At 48.0% G+C, this 22,022-nt stretch overlaps 1 protein-coding gene across 1 annotated transcript; it reads left to right on the forward strand.

Moving 5' to 3' along the window:
• The first annotated feature begins 1,444 nt into the window (after positions 1–1,444).
• On the forward strand, positions 1,445–17,027 carry ELK1 (ETS transcription factor ELK1). Its single transcript, XM_081895094.1, has 6 exons — positions 1,445–1,576; positions 7,155–7,363; positions 9,018–9,443; positions 11,847–12,257; positions 13,428–13,529; positions 16,683–17,027. The coding sequence occupies exons 1-6, from the start codon at positions 1,531–1,533 to the stop codon at positions 16,779–16,781; spliced, it is 1,293 nt and encodes a 430-aa protein (XP_081751220.1). The 5' UTR covers positions 1,445–1,530; the 3' UTR covers positions 16,782–17,027.
• Positions 17,028–22,022: the final 4,995 nt, after the last annotated feature.

A 22,022-nucleotide genomic window follows, 5' to 3' on the forward strand; every position in this document is an offset into this window, starting at 1 on the left:
TAAATAATATTTCTAAGCTTACTTCCCAGGTTGTTGTGTGATTATTAAGTGGGGTAAAAAAGGGATTCCCTCTAAATGAGGTTTTACAGCCTAATTCCTATGCTTTAAATTTGACTGCCTAGGATTGGATTTTGAAACTTTGTTCATCCCCGCGATGGGGTGAGTGTCCGTTGCTTGGTCCATGCTCTTCCCAACCTAGCAGTTTGAAAGCATGAAGTGCAAGTAGGTAAATAGGCACCGTTCTGGCGGGAAGGTAAACGGTGTTTCTGTGCTCTGCTCTGGTTGGCCACATGACCTGGAAAAACTCCGGCTTCCTCAGCCAGCAAAGCGAGATGAGTGCCGCAACCCCAGAGTCGTCTGCGACTGGAGCTAATGGGTCTTTTTACCTTCATATCCTGTCCTACCCATTAAAACCTGTCCTACACCAACAACATGCTGACAACCTCTGTCCTAAACCCTGATGTGTGTGGACTCTAGCTTTTCAGTGGTTAAAGAAATATCATTTGCAATTGCTGTGGGCCACTCATCTCTCTGTCTTTGATATATTTCATGGGAAACAGATCGATTGTGCATGTCTGTTCAGAAGTAAAGACTTCCACTCGGGTGTAGATACGATTGCAGCCTAAGCCCTAAATCTGAGCACTTGACACACATGAGCTTGGTTATCCTGACAACAATTCTGCCAGGTAGGCGGCTGATCCTTGGACGGAGCAGCTTGCCAGCACCACCGGAGACTGGCCAGGATGCACCTGCCATCTCAGCCTGGTTTCCATAGGGATCGAGGCCCTGGGCGGCCTTGGGCGGCGGAGCCCCCGGCGGAGGCGGAGAGGTTCCCATGGCAGCAACCTCCTTCACTTCCTCTCGACGCCCCGCTCCCCGCGCGCGCCCCCGCCTGCACCCCCTCCCTCCGTTGCCGCGGCAACCGCGGGGGCGCGCAAGGATGGCGAGGGGGCGAGCAGGTGGGGGGCTGGCACTTGTGCCAGGCAGCCCCCTCGCAACGTGGGGGCAGGAGGAGGCCAAGGGGCGGCCCCGCACTGGCAGGACGAGCCCCCGCCCGCCCCCGCGCCCTGCTCAGACCCGGCTGCTGGGCCCGCGCGCGCCTCTCTCTCCTCCCCGGTCCTGGCGCACAGACCCAGGAGCAGTTGGCCCGGATCCCAGGAGTCCCGGCGCCCTCGCTTAACTCCTCCCCCTCCCCAGTTAGTACCGAGCGGACCCGGGAGATCTGGCACCTCCGGGCTCCCGCCAGAGGAGGGCCCAGGAGTCCGGCCGGAACCTCTCTCCGCTCCCCCGCCCCGCGCCGCCGGGAAAGGACCCAGGCGTCCGGGCGCCAGCTCCGCCTCCGTGCTTTGCATGTGACGGCGCCGTCAACGCTGCCTCCCCGACGAGGGACCCGGCCTGCGCGGCTCGGTCGGAGGCAGGAAGAAGAAGAAGAAGAAGAGCGGGGCCGCCGCCTCCCCCAGCCCCCCGGGGCCAGAAGCAACTTGGAGCCCGCCCGGGACGCGGGTGGCGGGGAGAGGCGCCGCGCAGCCCATGGAGCCTCCCGGGTCGGGCGCGGCGGCTGCCGCCTTGCTGACGGGTGAGTAGCTGGGGATGGAGGGCCACCCCGCCCGGACGACGCTGCCTCCTTCCCGCCTTCGCCCCCTTGGCAGGTGGGTGTCCCGGGCAGCAGCCCCTTCGGGCGGGGAGCGCGCTCGGGCTCCGGGATCTGCTGCCCGCTTCGCTCTTCGGGTCTCCTGCGCTGCGAATGCCGAGAGACTCTTCCCAGCCTCTACCTGCCCTCGAGATCACCACCTGGCCGCCCCCGTCTCTCCGCCCCTGCCGCCTCCGCACTCGGCTTCACTGCCGGATTACGGAGTCTTTGATGGGGTTTTGCATTAAATCCAGCACCAGAAAATCCTTTCTTTAGGCCAAATCCAAAGATTGGGGCGGCGGGGTGGGGGTGGGGGGGTGGAGCAGCTGCAGCAGGAGAGGAGCCAAATCAGCCTTCCTTGCCTGTCCATCCCTGCAGCTCCTCGTCCTGATCCGGTGCAGGCCCTTCTTTCCCCAGAGTCAGATGGGGGGGGGGTGTCTCCCAGGAGGAAAGGTAAACCAGAGGCTAACAGAGGACCCTTCCCTGTGGCAATTGGGGGGTTGTCAGCTGAAGCAAGGGGCGGGGGGGGGGGTGAGTCTGGAGCTGATGGGGTTGCAAAGGGGAGCTAAGAGAAGAAGGAGGCCCATCCCAGGATTCAGGCTTGGACTTAGCCAGGCCACAGCAAGACTGCTGTCCAGAGTGTGTGATTCTGAGCATGTGCAGAGTTACCTTTCATTTAACACTGAATAACCACAACTGCTCCTCACATATCTAGTAGTGGGATGTGACCAAAAAATAATAATACCTCACCACCATTTGCTTCCATTTTAGAAATTAATCACTCTTTGAGGGCCACCAACAGGATATGAGGCAGGGACAGCTGGAGATTAAAGTCTAGGGGACACAAGTGACTAGTCCCTTCCATTTTCTGATTCCTGTCTGGTGGTTGCGCACTCTGTATTCTGCCAAAGGAAGTTGTTATTCCAGCTTCTCCCTCCCGTGCATGGATCCTGCCTCTAGTGCATGTCCTGGGCATGTATCAATCCCAGCCATGAAGGAGAGTGTTCTTCCCTTGCACTTGCAACAGATCCACCTGTCTCTTGTTATACTGGGCTCTGGCACAGCCTGCAAATGTCACTTGCACAGCCTCGTAGAGCCCCTCTGCCCACGGCTCCTCATGCATGCACATGTAAAAGCATGTAAAAGGTAAAGGACCCCTGGACAGTTAAATCTAGTCAGACTTGACTATGGGGTGCAGCACCGAGAGAGCCGGCTTTTGTCCACAGACAGCTTTCCAGGTCATGTGGCCAGCATGACTAAGCCGCTTCTGGTGAACCAGAGCAGCGCACGGAAACACCATTTACCTTCCCGCCGCACCAGTATCTATTTATCTACTTGCACTGGCGTGCTTTCGAACTGCTAGGTTGGCAGGAGCTGGGACAGAGCAACGGGAACTCACTCAATTGCGGGGATTCGAACCACCAAACCTGTGGGTGGCGCTGTGGTTTAGAGTTTAGACCACAGCGCCACCCACGGCCCATATATGACAACGGTAATGCCTGAAGTAAGACATTCACCTCAGTACTGATTCCTTTAGGATGTATATAGAGAAATGGGAACTGCCATAGTTAAATGTCTCTGCCCTTTACTCTCTTGCTGCCCTTATTCCTGGAAGTCCATCCAAGGAATGCCTATATAGGCCTATATATATATATATATATATATATATATGCAGGTTTTGGTGTCCTCGGGTGTCTTCCCGTGTAAAAGTTGGGGTGTCTAGGCGACGTTTCGACGAGGTCTCACTCGTCATCTTCAGGCTGGTGCTTTCGGCTTCTTGTTACTGGAACAGAGCAGGATCTCAGTGTTTGAGTTCCTATAAATACTGTTGAGGGGGTGTGGTGTATAGCCTCCAATGTTCTGGGCAGAGAGGAAGTTCCCAGGCTAGTGTGCCTTTTCTTCTTTTGTTCCTTAATTACTTGAGGGATATCTTGAGTGATTTCTTGAGTGATATCCTGAGTACCACTTAGGTGGGTCATTAGGTGTGGATTAGTTGCTAAAGTCTTTGTGTCTTGACCTCTTGAACTTTGTGAAGAGTTTTTCTGAGAAGATGGCTGTACTGCACTTAGTTGTGCTCTGGCTTGGCTTCGTGTATAGGGGCGAGCTGTGGTTTTGTGGCCTGTGTCCCTATACACGAAGCCAAGCCAGAGCACAACTAAGTGCAGTACAGCCATCTTCTCAGAAAAACTCTTCACAAAGTTCAAGAGGTCAAGACACAAAGACTTTAGCAACTAATCCACACCTAATGACCCACCTAAGTGGTACTCAGGATATCACTCAAGAAATCACTCAAGATATCCCTCAAGTAATTAAGGAACAAAAGAAGAAAAGGCACACTAGCCTGGGAACTTCCTCTCTGCCCAGAACATTGGAGGCTATACACCACACCCCCTCAACAGTATTTATAGGAACTCAAACACTGAGATCCTGCTCTGTTCCAGTAACAAGAAGCCGAAAGCACCAGCCTGAAGATGACGAGTGAGACCTCGTCGAAACGTCGCCTAGACACCCCAACTTTTACACGGGAAGACACCCGAGGACACCAAAACCTGCATTCCTGTACCCGTGAAAATCTACGAAAGCAAATATATATATATATATATATATATATATATATATATATATATATACACTGCTGTCCATGGAGGCACAGGTCCATTCTGTGTCCAGGGCAGCTGTCTACCAGCTCCATCTGGTACGCCGGCTGAGACCTTCCCTGCCTCTGCCTTGTCTCGCCAAAGTGGTACATGCTCTGGTTATCTCTTGCTTACTGCAGTGTGCTCTATGTATGGCTACCTTTGAAAATGACTTGGAAACTACAACTAATTCAGAATGCGGCAGCTAGACTGGTGACTGGGAGCAGCTGCTGGGACCATACAGCACCAGTCCTAAAGGATCTCCACTGGCCCCCAGTATATTTCCAAGCACAATTCAAAGTGTTGGTGCTGACCTTTAAAGCCCTGAACAGTGTTGCCCCTGTAGACCTGAAGGAGCGCCTCCACCCCCATCCCTCAGCTGGGACACTGAGGTTCTCCTCTGAGGGTCTTCTGGTGGTTCCCTCACTGCAAGAAGCAAAGTTACAGGGGACCAGCCAGAGGGCCTTCTCAGTAGTGGTGCCCACCCTGTGGAACGCCCTCCCATCAGATGTCAAGGAGATACACAACCTTTAGAAAACACTTGAAGGGGAGCTTTTAATGTTTGATGTTTTAATGTTTTTATATATGCTGGATGCCGCCCAGAGTGGCTGGGGCAACTCAGTAAGATGGACAGGATACAAACAAACAAAAAACAAACAAACAAATATCAGTGCTTTTTTTCAGTGGGGACGCAGGGGCATGCATACCCCTAAACATTTCATGAATCTTTGTACTTTTGTCCATTTACTGTGTTTATTTTTCCTGATTTGAACTATAAAATGGTGATCTTCTTGCGTCAAAATGAGAGTACCCCTAAACATATAATTTTTTTTTAGAAAAAAGCACTGATTACTATTACTACTACTTTGTCATTCCTATTTCTTCTTTCAAATTTACCTTTAAAATACACCTTTCTGTGAAGCGCTTGCCATAGGCTCTCAGGTCTCACCCCCTACAAAAACTCAGCCTTAGTAGGTGCCATTGCATTCTTCCTTGTCAGCTCTCCTTCCTTTCCTGGTGTCAATTGGAAGCTGCTCAGTGCAGAGACCTGCCCTTTTTGTTTATGTTCCACTGTAAAGCATGGTGTACATTGGGGCCCCATTCATCCATCCTGTCTCTTCTGGGATGTTGTGCTGCTTACTCAGGTAGAAATCTGATTTCCTCAGCCTCTTTGTATAAGAACTGTCTATTGTTATTTAAGAAAATCCTGGTTTTAGACTTATGTATATATGACAAGCTTGGAGAATGACAACCTCCTGTATTGTATTTCATAGGTCTGCTGGCACACATGCATCAAGTTTTGCTTCAGGGCAGTTTGAACAACTCCTGGGGCTGATATCAAGAGGGGACATGTACAAGTTGCAGTGAATTTATAGGCACACTTTATTTCCAAGGCTAGTTTGTAAATGCTCTTGTTTTGTGTCTGTGCATGTGTGTGAAAGAGAGAAGTATTTAAAGATCTATTATAGTAGCTGTTTTAGCAGTTGGGGTGCAAGGGCTGGAGCTGAGAGGTAGAACAGATGCTTTGCAAAACATCCAAGGTTAAGTCCCTGGCATCTCCAGGTGGGATCATGGACTCGGAAGAGCTGCTTTTAGTCAGCGTCAACAATACTGATGATCTGCTTTGGTCGCAGGCAGCTTTCTGTGTCCCTGTGCATTGTATCCCAGAATGATGTCTGCTCTGTTGCAATCTATTGTTTTCGTATAACAGGTTTATCCCAGAACAAGGTGTAATCATTATTCTCAAGAAGTGGGCTGGAACTAAATTTGGAGCAAGAACTGATAAGTTTTTACTGCATACTCAGTTGGCAGCAGTGCTTTTTTCTGGGGGAATGTGGGGTTACGCATACCCCTAAACATTTTGTGAATCTAAGTTTGGCCTCATTGAGGGGCAATATTTCAATATGAGTAGGAAAATGAGAAAACCCCTAAACATTTTTTTTTAAGAAAAAAAGCACTGGTTGGTGGCAAATGATTTTTGCAAATTGTTTTGTGCCTGGATAAGGCAGAGCAGTCAGTGGTTATGTTTTCAACTGTTATCTTTGCGTCTTCTACAAGCGCATGTAGAATATTATTAGGAACAGTTATGGGCAAATGATCACTGCACATCTTCCAGTGGCAAGCAAATAGCCTGAGACATATAATCAATTGCCACCATAGAACTTGTGACATAAACTTAACCCTGTAAGGAAGAAGCACATGCACAACTTGGCCACTAGTGGTAACTTGACTGCTGTGTAGTGAGTTTCTTGCAGCCTCCCTAATTTGCTGGTCCCAAAAGGATACAGTCAACAAAATGATGGAAAAGGCACCACTGCACCTGCTTTCTTGCTGCATCTGCTGTGTTTTGTGCTGTGCTTGTACAGTGGGTTGAATTGTCATTAAATGGTCCCCTGGAAGACTGTAGATCAACAGGTGATCTGCAAAGGTGGAGTGTAACTCTGAGTGGCCCAGGCAAGTGACAGGAATGTGTGTAGAATCAGGCCCACACAGCCGCCTGCTCCTCAGCGCAGTAAAGCTGAGGCAACATCAAGCAACACATAAAGGGACTTTTTGGGGCTGGATCACTTCAGGATCCGAATGAGGGAATGGCATCATTGCTCCCCAAGGAGGAAAGGGAGGCAACTCCTTGCATACAGAATTCTAGCATGTAAAGCAGCATTTAGCCTGACCTTTCCCCTGATATGCTGCTTTTCTGTGAAGGGAATTGCTCCCTCCTGGACCCAGGAGCATTTAGATAGGTGCTTTCCTAACCTGTCATTCAGGAAAAGCTGCACTGCTTGATTCTCCTGACGGTATAAACTGCCCCGACCCCCAAGGGAACAGGAACACATCATAAACAGCACCCTTGACCTGGCTGCCTCTCTGTCTCCCTTTGTCCCCTCTAGTCATGGATCCCTCCGTCACCCTGTGGCAATTCCTCCTGCAGCTGCTGGAGCAGCAGAGCAACGGACATCTCATCGCATGGACATCCAACGACGGAGAGTTCAAGTTAGTTGATGCCGAGGAAGTCGCACGGCTCTGGGGGCTGCGGAAGAACAAGACCAACATGAACTACGACAAGCTGAGTCGGGCCCTGCGCTACTACTATGACAAGGTGGGAGTCTGCCGTCTGGCTTCCCAGCATCTCCCTTGCAGAAGACCAAGGACTCCTAGAGTAACCCCATCCCTGCCTTGCTTTCCCCTTCAGATCAGCCTTTTCAGGATCAGTTACCTGTGAAGGAGAATGCACTGGAAAGTTAAAAAGGGTATTTGGGGCGAGGTGTGTGTGCAGTCTTTGCATATTTATCAAAAGAGAAGGATTGGTGGGCAGGCCATCAGAAGTAGTGTTCAGCATTATGAGAATCTCACATTCAACCCCTGCCCCCCACCCCATCACTCCCTCTCTCTTTAAAGCACATGCCTAACCCTTATTTGTGCAACGAGAAGCTTGAGAGTGTGTGAAATCTCGGAAGGCTGAGTGTTGGCTGTGTAAGGGTGAAGACAGAGGCAGAGCAGCAGGGCTGATCTGGAAGCTTCCTGGCTATGGTCCATACAAATGCTCCCCACTTCCCCAAGTGGCAAGAAGTTCCAGGGACAGCACACCACCACACAGGGTATTTTACCTTTGGAAGAGACAGCACTGGAAACCTATGACATTTGTGTAATATTTGTTTTTGTTTACAAATGTATAGATGAATCATTAGTGGAGGCCAAGAGCACCCAGTTAATCCACCACCTGATATCAGATCTCCAGAGAGATCTCCCATAAGGTGTCTTCCGCTTCTCTGCTTCTATCTCTGCCCTTGGATTAAGCCCCACGGAATACAGTGGGACTTTGCTCTTACGTGAACTTGCACAGGATTTCTTTGTGGGTGTCTCAGAACTACTGTTTCTTTATACCCACCTGTAACCAAGTCTGATGACTTTTACTTTCAAGCAATATCAAAACCATATCTCTGTGAGTAACTCCCTTAAAGGGACATCTAGGGACTCTTAGCTTTCATCAGGTGGATTGCTGGTTGTCCGTTGACCATAACTGTATTTCTTACCTACCCAGGGCTGGGGGTTGTGGGTGTTTGTGCGTGTGTGACTCTGTTTCTGCAAAGCAGCCGGGACATCATCTACACAGCTCCACTCACAGGAGTCGTTCTGCAATGTAAAAAAAATAAATCCATTTTTCTCTTTAATAAAATGAAGAAATCTACAAAGGTATGCTGTTGCCAGAGGTGAAGAACCTGCTGTGAATTCTCTTCAAATATCTATCTTCACTTTTAAAACAACAACAGTGAGGGAGGGGGCAGAGCTTGTCTCTCTCCACAAAAATAATAAATCATGCCATACAAGAAAATATTTACAAATGACATAATTAATGCTGGTCAGAGTATTAATCTTTTCTTGGTGCAGAATTTGAGTTTTATTGTGGCACGTAATTTTCATGTACAAAGCATACAGTATGCCTGGTCTTGGCTGTGTGGTTTCAGCAGCAAGCAGAGGCAGCTCAGGTGCCAGCCTGGCATTCAGGTATGCCCCAAGTCAGGGGTGGCCGCTGCTGTGTTTTCCAGATGCGGTTGGACTCCAACTCTCATCAGCTCCCATGAGCATTGGGAAAGTTCAGGGTTGATGGAAATTGTAGCCTAGCAAGTCTAGAACACACCAGACTCCCTTTCTGGAAGATACCATTGACAGGGCCTCTGTGAGATGCATGGCAGATGTAGTTTGATCACTGTACCCTGTGCTGTGCTAATTTTGCCGCCCTCTGTTCCTTCCAGAATATCATCCGTAAAGTCAGTGGGCAGAAATTCGTCTACAAATTTGTCTCTTACCCGGAGCTTTCAAGCATGGAGGGAGTAAAGGATGAGGGAGGAGCCAAAAGGCCCGAGCAGGTGCAGAGTGAAGCAAAAGGGGGCGAGGGGTCTTTGGGGGCCCCCAAAGCCCTGCGTGGAGCTGGGGGTGCCCCACGCAGCAGCCGGAATGAGTATATGCGCTCTGGGCTCTACTCCACTTTCACCATTCAGTCGCTGCAGGCTCCTTCGCCCGCTGGACGGGTCTCCCGCCAGGAGACAGAGCTCTTGCCCACAGTGCCACCCCCTGCTGCTGCCCCTGAACCACCTCCCCCCTCCTTGGCCACAGTGGACAATCCGCCTCAGCTGCACATCAGGATTGAGGAGCCAGAGGAGTCTCAGGAGCCCCTGCAGGTAAGCCACAAAAGGGGTGGAAGCTTTTGCTTTTTCAGAGCCCCAAGAGACTCCAGGTAGTGCATTCCACTTTGCTGGAAGGACAGGACTTCGGTTCCAAAGGGAGAGATGGCTGGAGGTTCTATATATTTCAAAATAAGGCCTGTTCTTTGAGTTTTCCTCCTGATTTGTTTGCAGGAGGAGTAGTTGGCAAAAGAATGAGCATTCTTTTGGGTTTATTTGCTAGAAGTTAGGTGACGCCGTGTCAAAGCACGTATTATCCCACACTTTGCAGTGCCTTTCCGCCATTCACTTTCCTCATAGCAAAAAGGCCAAGCTTTATTGTGTAAGACCTCCCAATCCATTATAACTGTGCATAATTATTTGACGGTACAGTATGTGATTGAATCCCACCAGAAAACAGCAACTGACTGGAAGCAGGCTGACGATAAGTGAACAAGACTGGAGAAGGCTCTTGGTGGCCCTGCAGCAAGATGCCCTGATTGGACGCACCTCCTCCTTCCCGTGGTCACAGCTGTCCATCTCCTTGCTCTCTCCCCCTGGGCCCAATTTGGGACTGGAGGTAGAAGCTCTTGAACTCAGACAGGGATGTTGAACAGGCAGTAGCAGCAGCAGCAGCAGCGGTGGTGGCTCACATAGTTGGCCCTGAGAAGAGGAGGTGCACAGAAGACGCACCCATTCACCATGTCCTTCCTGCTGGAAGTTCTGCCCATCCTCATGTCTCTTTTTCATCCTTGCTAGACATTATTAGAGGTGCCGACACCATTTGCTAGTCTTGCCTCTTAGCAGCAGCCTGACATAAAAGAAGTGAAGCTTTTCACATCAAGCCTGGGAAGCTTCCCCATCCCATCTGAAGCATAAATCCCCCCATTCTCTACAAATTTGCGTGTGGGTTGTTGTTGTTGTTTGCAAAGGCTGTGGTTCCAGAACCCCACACACTTGGCAGTAGATTTTGTGCTGTGCACACTTGGGATGGGAACACCTTGACTTTGTGTCTTTTTATATACAGTATCATGCTGGTCGGAGCTTAGTTTGCAGGTGCATGAAGTTTCTGATATGAAGATGAACTGATATGCAGTCAATTATTATTATTATTTATTGAATTTATATACCACCCTATACCCAGAGGTCTCAGGATGGTTCACAGAAAAGTGAAGGCCCCATTAAGCATTGTGTTATAATTTACTCTTCATTAGCATACCACCCACAATTTCTGTGGCTTTCCTTTCACAGTGCCCAAGTGCATTGAGGTACAGTGAGTGGAATGCATTACAAAAAACAAAAAAACCTGTCAGCAAGTGGAAGTATTTCTTTTGTGAAACGCTGTACTTAAGGCAGCAGCGGAGTAAGCCAATTAGGCGCCTGGGGCGGCATGTGTGCCCTGTGCCCAGGGGTGGGACCAGCTGCCTGCCTCCAAGGAGTCTGCCTGCCCCCTCCCACTCAGCCGCCCTACAGCTGAGGGGGAGGCAGTGGGTGGACTGTTTGGTGGACCGCCCCACCCCCTTCCTCTGCCCCTGACTTTTAGGACTTGCTGGGATGGGAGTGGGAGCTGGGGAGGTTTGTGTCAGCAAGAGCAGGAGAACATAAAGCAGAAACCAGGGATCAGGTGAGCAGGTGTGACTCAGCAGCATGGACTGGGGGCCACAATGCATTCAGGAAACAGCAAATGGATGGAATAGAAGAGGTCTCCAACAGGCATCCGCAGGGATACCAGCAGAGCATGAGGCACAGTAAAGGAAGTATTAGGGGAAAAAAGTGTCTGGTAGGATTCCTTTTTCTAAGACCATCTGTTTCTGAATGTTGGGTGCATTGCTGGGGATTCCCTTCATTTTCCTGCCCTTCTTGTTAGTATCCAACAGGCCTTTGTGAAGGAAAGATAATGTGAGATTGGTCAGACCTTTAGCTCTGACCTCCCCAAGACATCTCCTGTGAGGCCTGAAGTCCAGGGGTTGTGCTCAACGTAGACTTAAGATGAACATTCCATCAGGGCCAGTGTTTCTCCTTGTGTAGCAGAATGCTCTCCCCTCTCCCTAAATATCTTCTGGGGTTTCTCCCAATCCCTCTGGAGCAGATTTGGGGATGGCACAGGTTGAGGCTGGGGGGCGGGGAATCCCGCTAATCCTTTTGTTAGGGCAAGAATTTGGTTGAACGCCAACAAGGAAAGCAGAGTAAATGAATGGGTCCCAGGTGAGCAAAGCTGAAAAGCAGAGCAGGATTGAGGAAGGATTCCTGAAAGCAAGGTTGGGGGTTAAGTGAAGCTGGGGAGGGCAGTAGCAAATTCATAATTTATTTCATAAAATGTACATATTGCTTGATGGGGGGGGGGACCCCAACCCTCTCTTGCATGAGAGACTACCTGACTGATTCTTCCCTTCCTTCTATTTATTTTTCCTGTCCATCCAGGTCATAGTGGAGCCCAGCCCATTGGATCCTCCCCCCCTTGATGAGAAGGTTCTGGTGAAGGTGGAAGAGAACCTTGACCTTGATGGGGAAGCAGCTGCTCTGCTGGTCTTAATGGAGGCTGGAGTCAAGGAGGAGACCTTGCCTTCAGAGAAGGCCTCTTTGGAGAAGGTGTCCTTGGAGGCTGAGCTGCCAGAGGAGGGGGGTGGTCTGCTGAAAGAGGAAGCTCAGTCCCCCAGACCAGCAACCGTGTCTCTTGAGGGACAGCCCCAAAAGGGCAAGAAGCCCAAAGTCCTGGAGCTACCTTCACTGCCAACCCAGGAGAAAGTGAATGCCACTGTGAACAGTCTCTTGGCACCTGGAGGGGCAGGGAGTACGCTGACCCCAACCACGGTCATTTCTTCTCATGCACTGGTGAGACCATGTTTCTCAGTTGGCCCCATTGGGACCGGACTTCATTCGCTTCCCAGAAAACTGGGTGGTAGAACTAGGGTATCTTTTCCAAAATTGTTTTTGTCAGGGAGGATGTGCCTGATTTGAATGGGATGCTTAACATTCCGCCTGGATGGCAAATGTGACTTCTGCTTTGTGCAAACAAACAACCAACCAACAGATGTGCACATGGCTCAGTAAGGCAGGAATTGGCAAGTGGGGCTCCAGAGCCCAAATCTGGCCCATCAAGTGGCACTTTGGTTACCAACCCAGAGAGACTGTTTTGTGCAGCAAAGGGATTTGCTGGCAGTTTGTTTTATGGCATTGGGGAAGGGTGTTCTCACCCACCACCCACAGTCCCAACCTCAAGTTGTGAACTGTGCCAGTTGGCTCATCAGGTGCAAAGGAGGTTGCCTTTTCGCTAACTCTGCCAAAATTGCCTCTTCTGAGTGGCAGCCAAAGGTGCAGGTCAGGAGCCCTTTGCCACTGGTAACGTTAAGTACAAATAGCTCCAAAGAGCAAGACATATGAAGAAGAATGGCCTCATAAAATTGCACCCACTTCCTATAGCCAACTAGCCTCGTTGTCCTCAGCTACTACCTAGAACCCTGTGCTGCAGGAGAAGGCAGAATGTGCTCTCTTGTCTTTAAATGGCAATAATAATAATAAGAAGAATAAGAATAAGAAGAATTTATTTATACCCCACCCATCTAGCTGAGTTTCCCCAGCCACTCTGGGCGGCTCCCAATCATGTGCTAAAAACAATACAGCATTAAATATTAAAAACTTCCCTTCAGATTTCTTTTAAAAATAGGATAGCTGCTTATTTCCTTGACATCTGATGGGAGGGCGTTCCACAGGGCAGGCGCCACCACCGAGAAGGCCCTCTGCCTAGTTCCCTGTAACCTCACTTCTTGCAATGAGGGAACCGCCAGAAGGCCCTCGGTGATGCAGAACGATGGGGGTGGAGACAGCTCCTTCAGACGCTCCTGCCTCTTACCTTTTGCTGTGCCAAAATCTAATCCATTAGTCCTGCCCTCAGCCTTCTCAGAGCCAGACACAGAAAACAGGCCAATGGAGCTGGACTGGGATTCTTAAAGGAGTGCTGTTTTCTCTCATGTTCTGGTTGTGACGTCCTGGTTTTCTTTGCAGACCCCAGTGCTGCTCACTCCGAGTTCCTTGCCCCCCACCATCCATTTCTGGAGCACACTCAGCCCCATCGCACCCCGCAGCCCAGCCAAGCTCTCCTTCCAGGTAGGATGTAAGATCCTATGTCTTACAGAAGGACTGATGTGGGGGTGAGGGTGGAAGATGATTGGTAGAGCCAGAGAGACAATCAGGTTTGTTTGGAGAGTCCGGTGCTTGGTTACAAAGGGAATATAACAAGCTGTGTGTTTTCTTGCACATCTGGAATCCTCCTGTGCAAGTGCAAATTCTGGTATCCAGCATGCATTTGGCTACTTGTGTGTATATGCTCCTTCCTTCCTTCCTTCCTTCCTTCCTTCCTTCCTTCCTTCCTTCCTTCCTTCCTTCCTTCCTTCCTTCCTTGTAATCCTCACAGTTGGGACAAAATTTGAAATGTGCAAGTGGTGTCTGAAGAACAAATGGCTCATCTGAGTGCTAATGTGCAATATGTGGTTCCCAAGCATTGCAGAAGATCATTGGTTTTCCGGAGGGATAGCTTTGCCATGCAGATTTGACCCACTCCACCTCCCTTGACTAGAGCACCTGCTGCTGCTGCTGCTGCTGCTGCTGCTGGAGAACTTGAACTGGCCACCAGTTTCCCTGTAAAGTGTGCCACATCCCACCTGCTCTGCTGCCGCCATTGCTGCTACTCTGGGGGGGAAGAAGGTCCCTCTTTCCTTCCCTCTTCCCAAGGTTCCCTTAGTGTCAAGGAGCTGTCAGTGAGTCAGATCAACCACAGGGCAGGCACACACATGGAAGGCATGAAATGCCATTAGCTCTGTATTAACAGAAAATAACGCCACAGCAGAGTCCTTTGGTTCGCCTGACTCCAGAGCTGAGACATTGCTGAAACTGACCCCACCCTTCCCTCTCTAGCCTCGTACTCTGGTTCCCTCCTAAGCAGACGAAGGCTGCATCAAGGGGGAGAGCTCAGGGCCTCTTCTGGAGCCGGGTGTCAGAGGGGGAGGAGAGGCAGCAGGACTGGGATTGTCCCATTGCTGTGTGGCAAGGGCAGCCTCTGACTCCCCTCTGTCTGAGTCTGTGCTCCCACTGTGACTGACCCCCTTTCATCGCTCAGCCCCCTTGCTTCTGGCACCTCCCAGCTTGTCCCTTCCACAGGCTGCCCTTCAGTGTCCGGGATCTAAGTCATTGTCTTCTGTGCCCTCCCTGGGGGCTCTTGGGTGGGCGGCTCCCACCACTCTTCCTCATCCAGCCAGTCCTGACTGATGGGTATTGACATAAGAACAGGGTGAAACTTTATACCACCTCTGGGGATTTACAACTGGCTGTGCTCTGCTTTGATTCATCCCCACCCCATAAATATTGTGCCTCATTCAGTAGGTAGAAGCTTTTGTGATTGGTCTGGGCAGAAATAATGTGCTGTCCTTGGTCCTGTCCTTCATCTTTCATTAAAAAATAGCCTACTTGTTCATTTATTTTGGTTAGGGTGAAATGCCATTGCAGTCATTCATATGGGTGCCGTGGTGCACATTTAGAATTTAAGGGAGAAAACAAAAAGGCAAAAGTTTGTAAGAGCCCCACAATGTGTGGAGATGACCTTTCTTTGAGGCTTTTATACAGCTTAATTGCTGAAGGGTTGGGCGGGTTCTGAAAAGGAGTGGAAGTCTGAGGCTATGCACACATTGCCAACTTAAAAGGCAGAAAGGGCAGGTTTTCTGCTTTGTTTCAAAACACATTTGCACCCCGTTGCATGTCTCAGGATGGTTGATACATTCCAAAGTCGCCCACTGTCCACACTATAGACATTTTCAAATCTGCTCTGGTCAGACCTCACCTGGAGCACTGTGTCCAGTTCTGGGCATCACAGTTCAAGAAGGACACTGACAAACTGGAACGTGTCCAGAGGAGGGCAACCAAAATGGTCAAAGGCCTGGAAACGATGCCTTATGAGGAATGGCTAAGGGAGCTGGGCATGTTTAGCCTGGAGAAGAGGAGGTTAAGGGGTGATATGATAGCCATGTTCAAATATATAAAAGGATGTCACATAGAGGAGGGAGAAAGGTTGTTTTTTGCTGCTCTAGAGAAGCGGACACGGAGCAATGGATCCAAACTACAAGAAAGAAGATTCCACCTAAACTTCCTGACAGTAAGAGCTGTTTGACAGTGGAATTTGCTGCCAAGGAGTGTGGTGGAGTCTCCTTCTTTGGAGGTCTTTAAGCAGAGGCTTGACAACCATACGTCAGGAGTGCTCTGATGGTGTTTCCTGCTTGGCAGGGGGTTGGACTCGATGGCCCTTGTGGTCTCTTCCAACTCTATGATTTTATGAAGTTCCTTTGGGGGGTAGTGCATCAAAATGCAGTGTTTCTCAAGAAATTACAGGATAGATGTGAATTGTGGCTAACATGGTATCTACGGTACATGGCTTCACAAACAAAAATAACCGAATGTTTAATTTGGGGGATGCATGTGAAATATGCCCTAGCATTGGGCAGGAATTGAGGGACATGGGGGAGACGGATGTGGCATCTGAGGGACAGTGCATGAAACCTGATGTGTCTCTGCTGTGGTGCATAGAATGAAAGCTTCTGGTGGGGGGGCAGGGGGGGATATCTCATCTCGCCAGTTCTTTGCTCCAGGTAAGCTCTGCATACACATGCAGCCACTTTCTTCTGGTGGAGCTTCAATAGGGATTGATGGGTGAAACTGTAAATTTTGGTTGCTCATTTTTCCACATTTCCACATCAGTCTGTGATTTTGTATTAGAATTTATTAAAATTCATCAACATTTCAGTGTGAATTTCTTCTAATACACAGCTGTTTGTAGGAAATTTTGCTAAATGTGCTTATTTTTGCAAAGTAGTGTTCCCTAATGCAAAGCATTTTTGTATGTTATCTTCACTATTATACGCATTTTCATAACACTTTACCCTAGTGTATCTGTTGTTGCACACATTACAAGGCTACAGAATGGCCTTGCAAAATTTGGAGAGGTGTAAATTTCAAAGGATGGTTGTGTTTCATTTTGTGTGCAAAATGTAAAAGTGAACTGAATTGAATTTTTACCCAATTTCCAGGCATGTGCAGCCCTCTGTGTGTGGGGGTGGTGGTGGTGGTGGTGGGGAGATTTGGAGCAGAGGAGAGTTGCACTTCTCTGCTTTTGTGGTCAAAATTGTCCTGCCCACCTCAAAGCCCAGGAAAAGCTGTCTTTGACTTTAGTTTTAAATGTATGCAGATCTTAATTCCCTCCCCCTCTCTCTTCAGTTTCCCAGCAATTCCAACTCCCAAGTTCACATCCCCTCTCTCAGCGTGGATGGACTCTCCACCCCTGTAGTCCTCTCTCCTGGACCCCAGAAGCCATAGCTTTTCTGCTCAGCATCGCTGTGTCCTGTACTCCTGCCAAAGAGCTGGTTTGAGTTTCTTTCCAAGCAGTTGGGATTACTTCTCTGGATGGACAACTGTGTGTCTCTTCACTGGCCGGAGGATCCCTTTGGTGAGCCAAGGACTAATGAGCTGCTTGAAGGATGGAAATGGTGTAGCAAACAGATTTCATCCAATTGCCTCGAACAGGCCAGGATGTTCCTCTGAAACTAAATGGTGTCTCCCTAACACCAAGAAGTTGTTGTGCTGCACCTACATGCTTCTGAAAAGCTTCATGTGACCCTCAAATACCTCTCTGGGGGCAAAGAGGTTATAACCTCAGTTATTTGCCGCCCACCGCCCCAGTTAAGGGGTTGCCCTTATCTACCTTTAGTATAGCAGCTTGGGCTGTCCTTCGTATTCTCTTTCTTGCTATTCAGTCTCATAATGGAGATGAGTTGAGGTGATGGTCCAAGTTCAAAAAGGCGACCTATCTCCTGACATCCTACAAGGTAAATCAACTATCTCATCTCATCAGCTCCCTCTCTCCTTGTTCAGGAGAGCCTTGGTTCAAAGGTAGAAAGGTATAGACCCTGCCAGCAATGTTTGTTTTGGTTGTATGCAGGGGGGCAGAAGCAGCACCAACCATATTTGTGTTGATTGTGTGTTGATTTCAACTATGGATGATCAAGGTGTTGGTGTGCAAGCTATTTTGGGGCCAAAAGAGTTTCAGCCATGTCTGTGGCTGGATGCAAGTAAGGATGTCAAGGTTAACCACATGAAAGGAGAAGAGGAAGCACAGTTGGTCATGTTTCTTCAGACTTCACGAAAGATGGTTTTGGCACAGAGTGTTCTTTAATTGGCTTGGCATGGCAAAGGAAAATGCATTGGATGTGTTTGCTGGTCAGCACCGGAGGAGGAGGCACTGCTAGTCATGTTCAGTTTTGCCAGAAAAGGTAGCAGTGTCAGCCATGATAATTCTGGCTAAACAATGTTGTCCATGAGTCCTTTGGCTCAGTGAGGTGGGAGATGTTTCTGGTGTTTCTTTTGGATATGTTAGACATTCCATTTGACATCACAACTGCAGCTGAGGAAGCCCTGTTTTTGTTTTATTCTACATGCACCTCAGTACTGATGCACCTAAAGGTCAAAGGTCACCAGTTCGTCAATGTGGAGACCAGAGAATGGAAGTCCCACCGACTTTACAGAATGGTTTCCTTAATTTATTTGCTGACGACAAAGGTCACCACAGAAATGACCGAGCGAGAAGTCTTAATCCTTTCAACTTGGGAGTCGGTCTTAATGGCTTCATTTCTTTCTTCAGTGGAGAAATATCAGATGTTGACCATCTTCTGGGGAAGTTTAACTTGTTGACTGGTCACTAAAGAGAAAGTCCTCAAATCCCTCCTCACTTACTTCCAGCTCTCAAGTCACCCTGGAAGCCGCAGTGGCAAATTCCCACGTCAGAGGGTATCCTGGTCATTTCCTGCAACCCAAACAAGGGGGCAGGGGAGGGGGAGGCTTTCTATGGAAACAGTGAAAAGGAAGTTAAGCCTCTTTCTGCAGCTTCCCACTTCCTTCCAGTTACATCAAAAGGGAATTTGTGACTCTTTACAAAAGGGCTGTGTCTTTTCATAAGGTGAGTTTTTAACTTGGGTCCCCAGATCGTGAAAACTCCATCCCTTCTGCTTTGAGGTTTTTGTGGGGATTCCTCAGAACTATTTGTTAATGAAGCAGAAAAGATGCTGTTTCAGAAATATCATATGATTCCTAATCAGAACTCCTGGCGCCTTCTATTTTTTCACAGAGTATATATCAAAGTTTTATCTATTATCAAAAAAGTCATACTGAGAGAATAGTAGATGGTTTAAAGCTATATTTATCTTTTTATCCGTCCATTTTTATATCTATTTTTTAAGGTGGGGGTGGGAGATCAAGATTTATTTTAAAGCAAGTGGGAAAGAGAAGCGCTTGGCTCTCCAGTTGTCTTTGGTTTTTAAGTGGACAGAAGACTATGGGACATGTTTTCAGCGCCATGGTTTTCAGATTGTTCCCAGAACGTTCCCTCAGTTAGAAGTTCAGCAACGATAGATAGGCTGCTCTGTGAGACAACATGTCTACCATTACTGAGATTCCCCCAACTTCAGCAACAGGGAAACATTGAGCATTGATTTAGGGGAGCCCAGGGAGGCTGTCCAGAGCCCTGGATGCATGCATTCAGGGACTTGGTAGCAGATGCTCAGCAGCTCCTCCGCGACAAGGCCTCCCTCCTTGTGGGAAGGGTTGAGTGAATGGAGAGGATAGTTGACTGTGCCAAGCTGTACACCTGGGTCACACAGGATGTGGGGATGAAGAGTGACTTCACTGAAATCTCTCTCTCTCTCTCTGATATCTGAGGGCCAAACTAGAGCAATGGCATGAAATCCATGGCGAAGAATTCTGTGTCACGCTCTTCTGATAGTTCTGTCAGTGCCAGCATTTCTGCTTGCCAGATGGAATAGCTACTCCTCCCCTCCCCCTGGGGGGTGTTCTGGGGGTTCTCCAGAGCACATTTGGGGAAGGCTGGGTGTGGGGGGGGAGGGAGAAGGCCCCTTTGCACTAGCGGGAGCCCTTGCACTGGCTTTTGCTATGGTGACAGGTTAGTTGACTGCAGGCCCATGTATTTAAACATGGAAATGACCCCATGCCACTTTGAAACTGGGGCTGGGGAGGAGCTGACAAAGGGAGAAGGTCTTCTGCATGAGGCACATGAAACGCTCCCTGATTCACAGCTTACCACCCCACAGTTTGTTCTGCATGGTTTTTCCACCAGCAGGGATCCCATATGGAAAGTGAGTTTAGCTGCGAGAAAACTATGGTAAGGGTGGGGTAAGAGGTTATCGCCCCCACCCACCTGCCTCCTCTTGCAGTTTGAAAACACACACCTGCTGCATTTGTGTCCAGTTTGGCCCTGATTCGCTTACACCCAGTTGTAACTTTAGAAGTAATTAAGATGCATAGGCTTCATTCCTTTGGCTCTTTTTGGCCGATGATGCTAAATGCACTCTAGCTACCACAAGTTATGAAGCCAGAGGAAGCCAAGAGGGAGTAGAGATTGGATGATAGAGACAAGAGGTGGCCGAAGAGCATTTTAAGTGGCAGATTTTCTGTGCTTTAAAAGAAATATGTGGTTAATTTTAATCATCCCTTTGTGTAGCATTTAATAGTAATAATGATTATACTTTTTTGCACTTCCATATTGCCTCCCATTGGGAGAAATCTTAAGTGCTTTACAAGGGGTGGTTTACAGATTTATTTAATAAATTAGGCACTTTGTGTAAACAGCAATCTGCAACTCAATCAGGTACAAACCATGAGTGTTAACTATGAACAAATCATGTGTGATTTGTGTATAAAGTAAGGTGTGCTTTAGCGCAAACTGTGAGTACACCATCATAAGCCATGAGTTACACGATAGCAAAACAGGTGGGAACGAGAATACATTGTGGCTGAGCCCAGTGTATCCAAGTGGCAGATGGATGGATAAACCATTGGCAACGCGCAGGCAAGGGAAGAGTGAACTATGGCAAGACATTGTGTAACCCTCTAATACATCATGTGTAAGTATTTGTAAACGATGAACTTGTAACGTAATTTCATCAGTAACCTGTGGTTTAGCTTTAGCCATCCAACATGCAAACCGCAGGTAAGCCATGAGTAAACAATCAGTAAAATGCAAATATTGTTTCATATAAACTAAGTGAAATATGGTTACACTTTGAGTACACCATATGCAAACAGTGAGGAGATCAAGTAAGCCATGACTGACTGATATGGTCAAGCCATGTGAGAACCATTTGAGCCGGGCTTTCTCCAATCGCTGGCTCTCCACATGGAGCCTCTCTCTCATGCAGGTGCCATTGGGCTTGTCCCAGTTTTCTTGAGAGCACCCTGCAAAGTAGCTTTATCAACCTTTTGCCTAGGACAAACGGCCTCTTTGGCGCTCTCCATCCTGAAGCCTGTGTCTTCAGGGTTAATTGCTTGAAAGTCCCCGGGGGACTTAGGAGGGCGCAGCTCCGAAGGAGTCAAAGGAACGGCACGCAGTCCTAGGGTGGTGTTTTGCTGCCCCTCCTCCCTTCACCATGCGCAGCTTTCGATAACTTTTTGTGCTGGAGTAAAACAATTTTTGTAGCCATACATTAGTGCTGACCCATGTGACAAAGGGATCCTCGTGTGGAGGCATGTTCAAGAGTTGACTGCAAAAGGACCATGGAACACGATACTGCAGCAAATAACATACACTGCATATATTTTCCTTCTTAAGTTCAGTTAACTTGTAAACTGAGAGTAATTCTGCAAGATGAGTGGATCTGAATTACTTTATAAGCCAAAACAATCAGAAAATACTTTAGCATTTGGGGGTTACTTAATTTTAATTTTTATATTTTTGAAATCATTTCTATTTGATTTTACAAATATGAAATTATAACAATCCAAATACATATCCATATATTGAAATTACTCTGAATCTTGCGACTTCTCCCCACTCCCTCTATTTTCAACATTTACAACTTCTTCCATACTCTAAATTTTATATCAATCCATATTATCCAAAGTATTTATTACATTACAAGTGGAATTAAAATCCTGTGAATGTTTCCATCTGCTTACAGTGGTCTCCTAGATAACTTATAAAATTTTCCCATTCTTTTTTAAAAACTTGTTCTCTTGGTTCCTGGGTTTTCCAGTCAGCTTTGCCATTTCGGCATCAGCTTAGCTTGCCATTCTTCTCTGGTAAGGACTTTGTCTTCTTTCCATCTCTGGGATAGTAACATCCGAGCGGCTGTTGTTGCATACATAAAAAGGATTTTCTGCTCCTTTGGGATGTCAGTACCTATAATTCCTAATAAGAAAGCTTCTGTTTTTTTAACAAAGGTATTTTAAACATTTTTTTTATTTCATTATATATCATCTCCCAGAAGGCTTTTATTACCTTACAAGTCCACCACATATGATAAAAGTACCTTCTTTTTCTTTACATTGCCAGCAGGTATTTGTACTTGTCCTATGCATTTTGGCTAACTTACTAACTTACTAGGAGTCAAATACCACCGGTACATCGTTTTCATATAATTTTATTTCAAACATGCCGTAAATTTCAAGTTTGTTTTCCATAACCTTTTCCAATATGCCATCTAAACATTATGTCCCAAATCCTTTGCCCAGTGTATCATTACAGACTTGACCTGTTCATCTTTTGTATGC

This window comes from Podarcis melisellensis (genome assembly GCF_964234715.1).
Source record: "Podarcis melisellensis genome assembly, chromosome: 17".
Taxonomy (NCBI): domain Eukaryota; kingdom Metazoa; phylum Chordata; class Lepidosauria; order Squamata; family Lacertidae; genus Podarcis; species Podarcis melisellensis.

Coding starts and splice junctions, on each gene's coding strand:
- ELK1 (XM_081895094.1), top strand. CDS start 1,531: ATGGAGCCTCCCGGGTCGGGCGCGGCGGCTGCCGCCTTGCTGACGG. Junction 12,258..13,427: donor TCATTTCTTCTCATGCACTG/GTGAGACCATGT, acceptor TTTTCTTTGCAG/ACCCCAGTGCTGCTCACTCC. Junction 13,530..16,682: donor CAGCCAAGCTCTCCTTCCAG/GTAGGATGTAAG, acceptor CTCTCTCTTCAG/TTTCCCAGCAATTCCAACTC.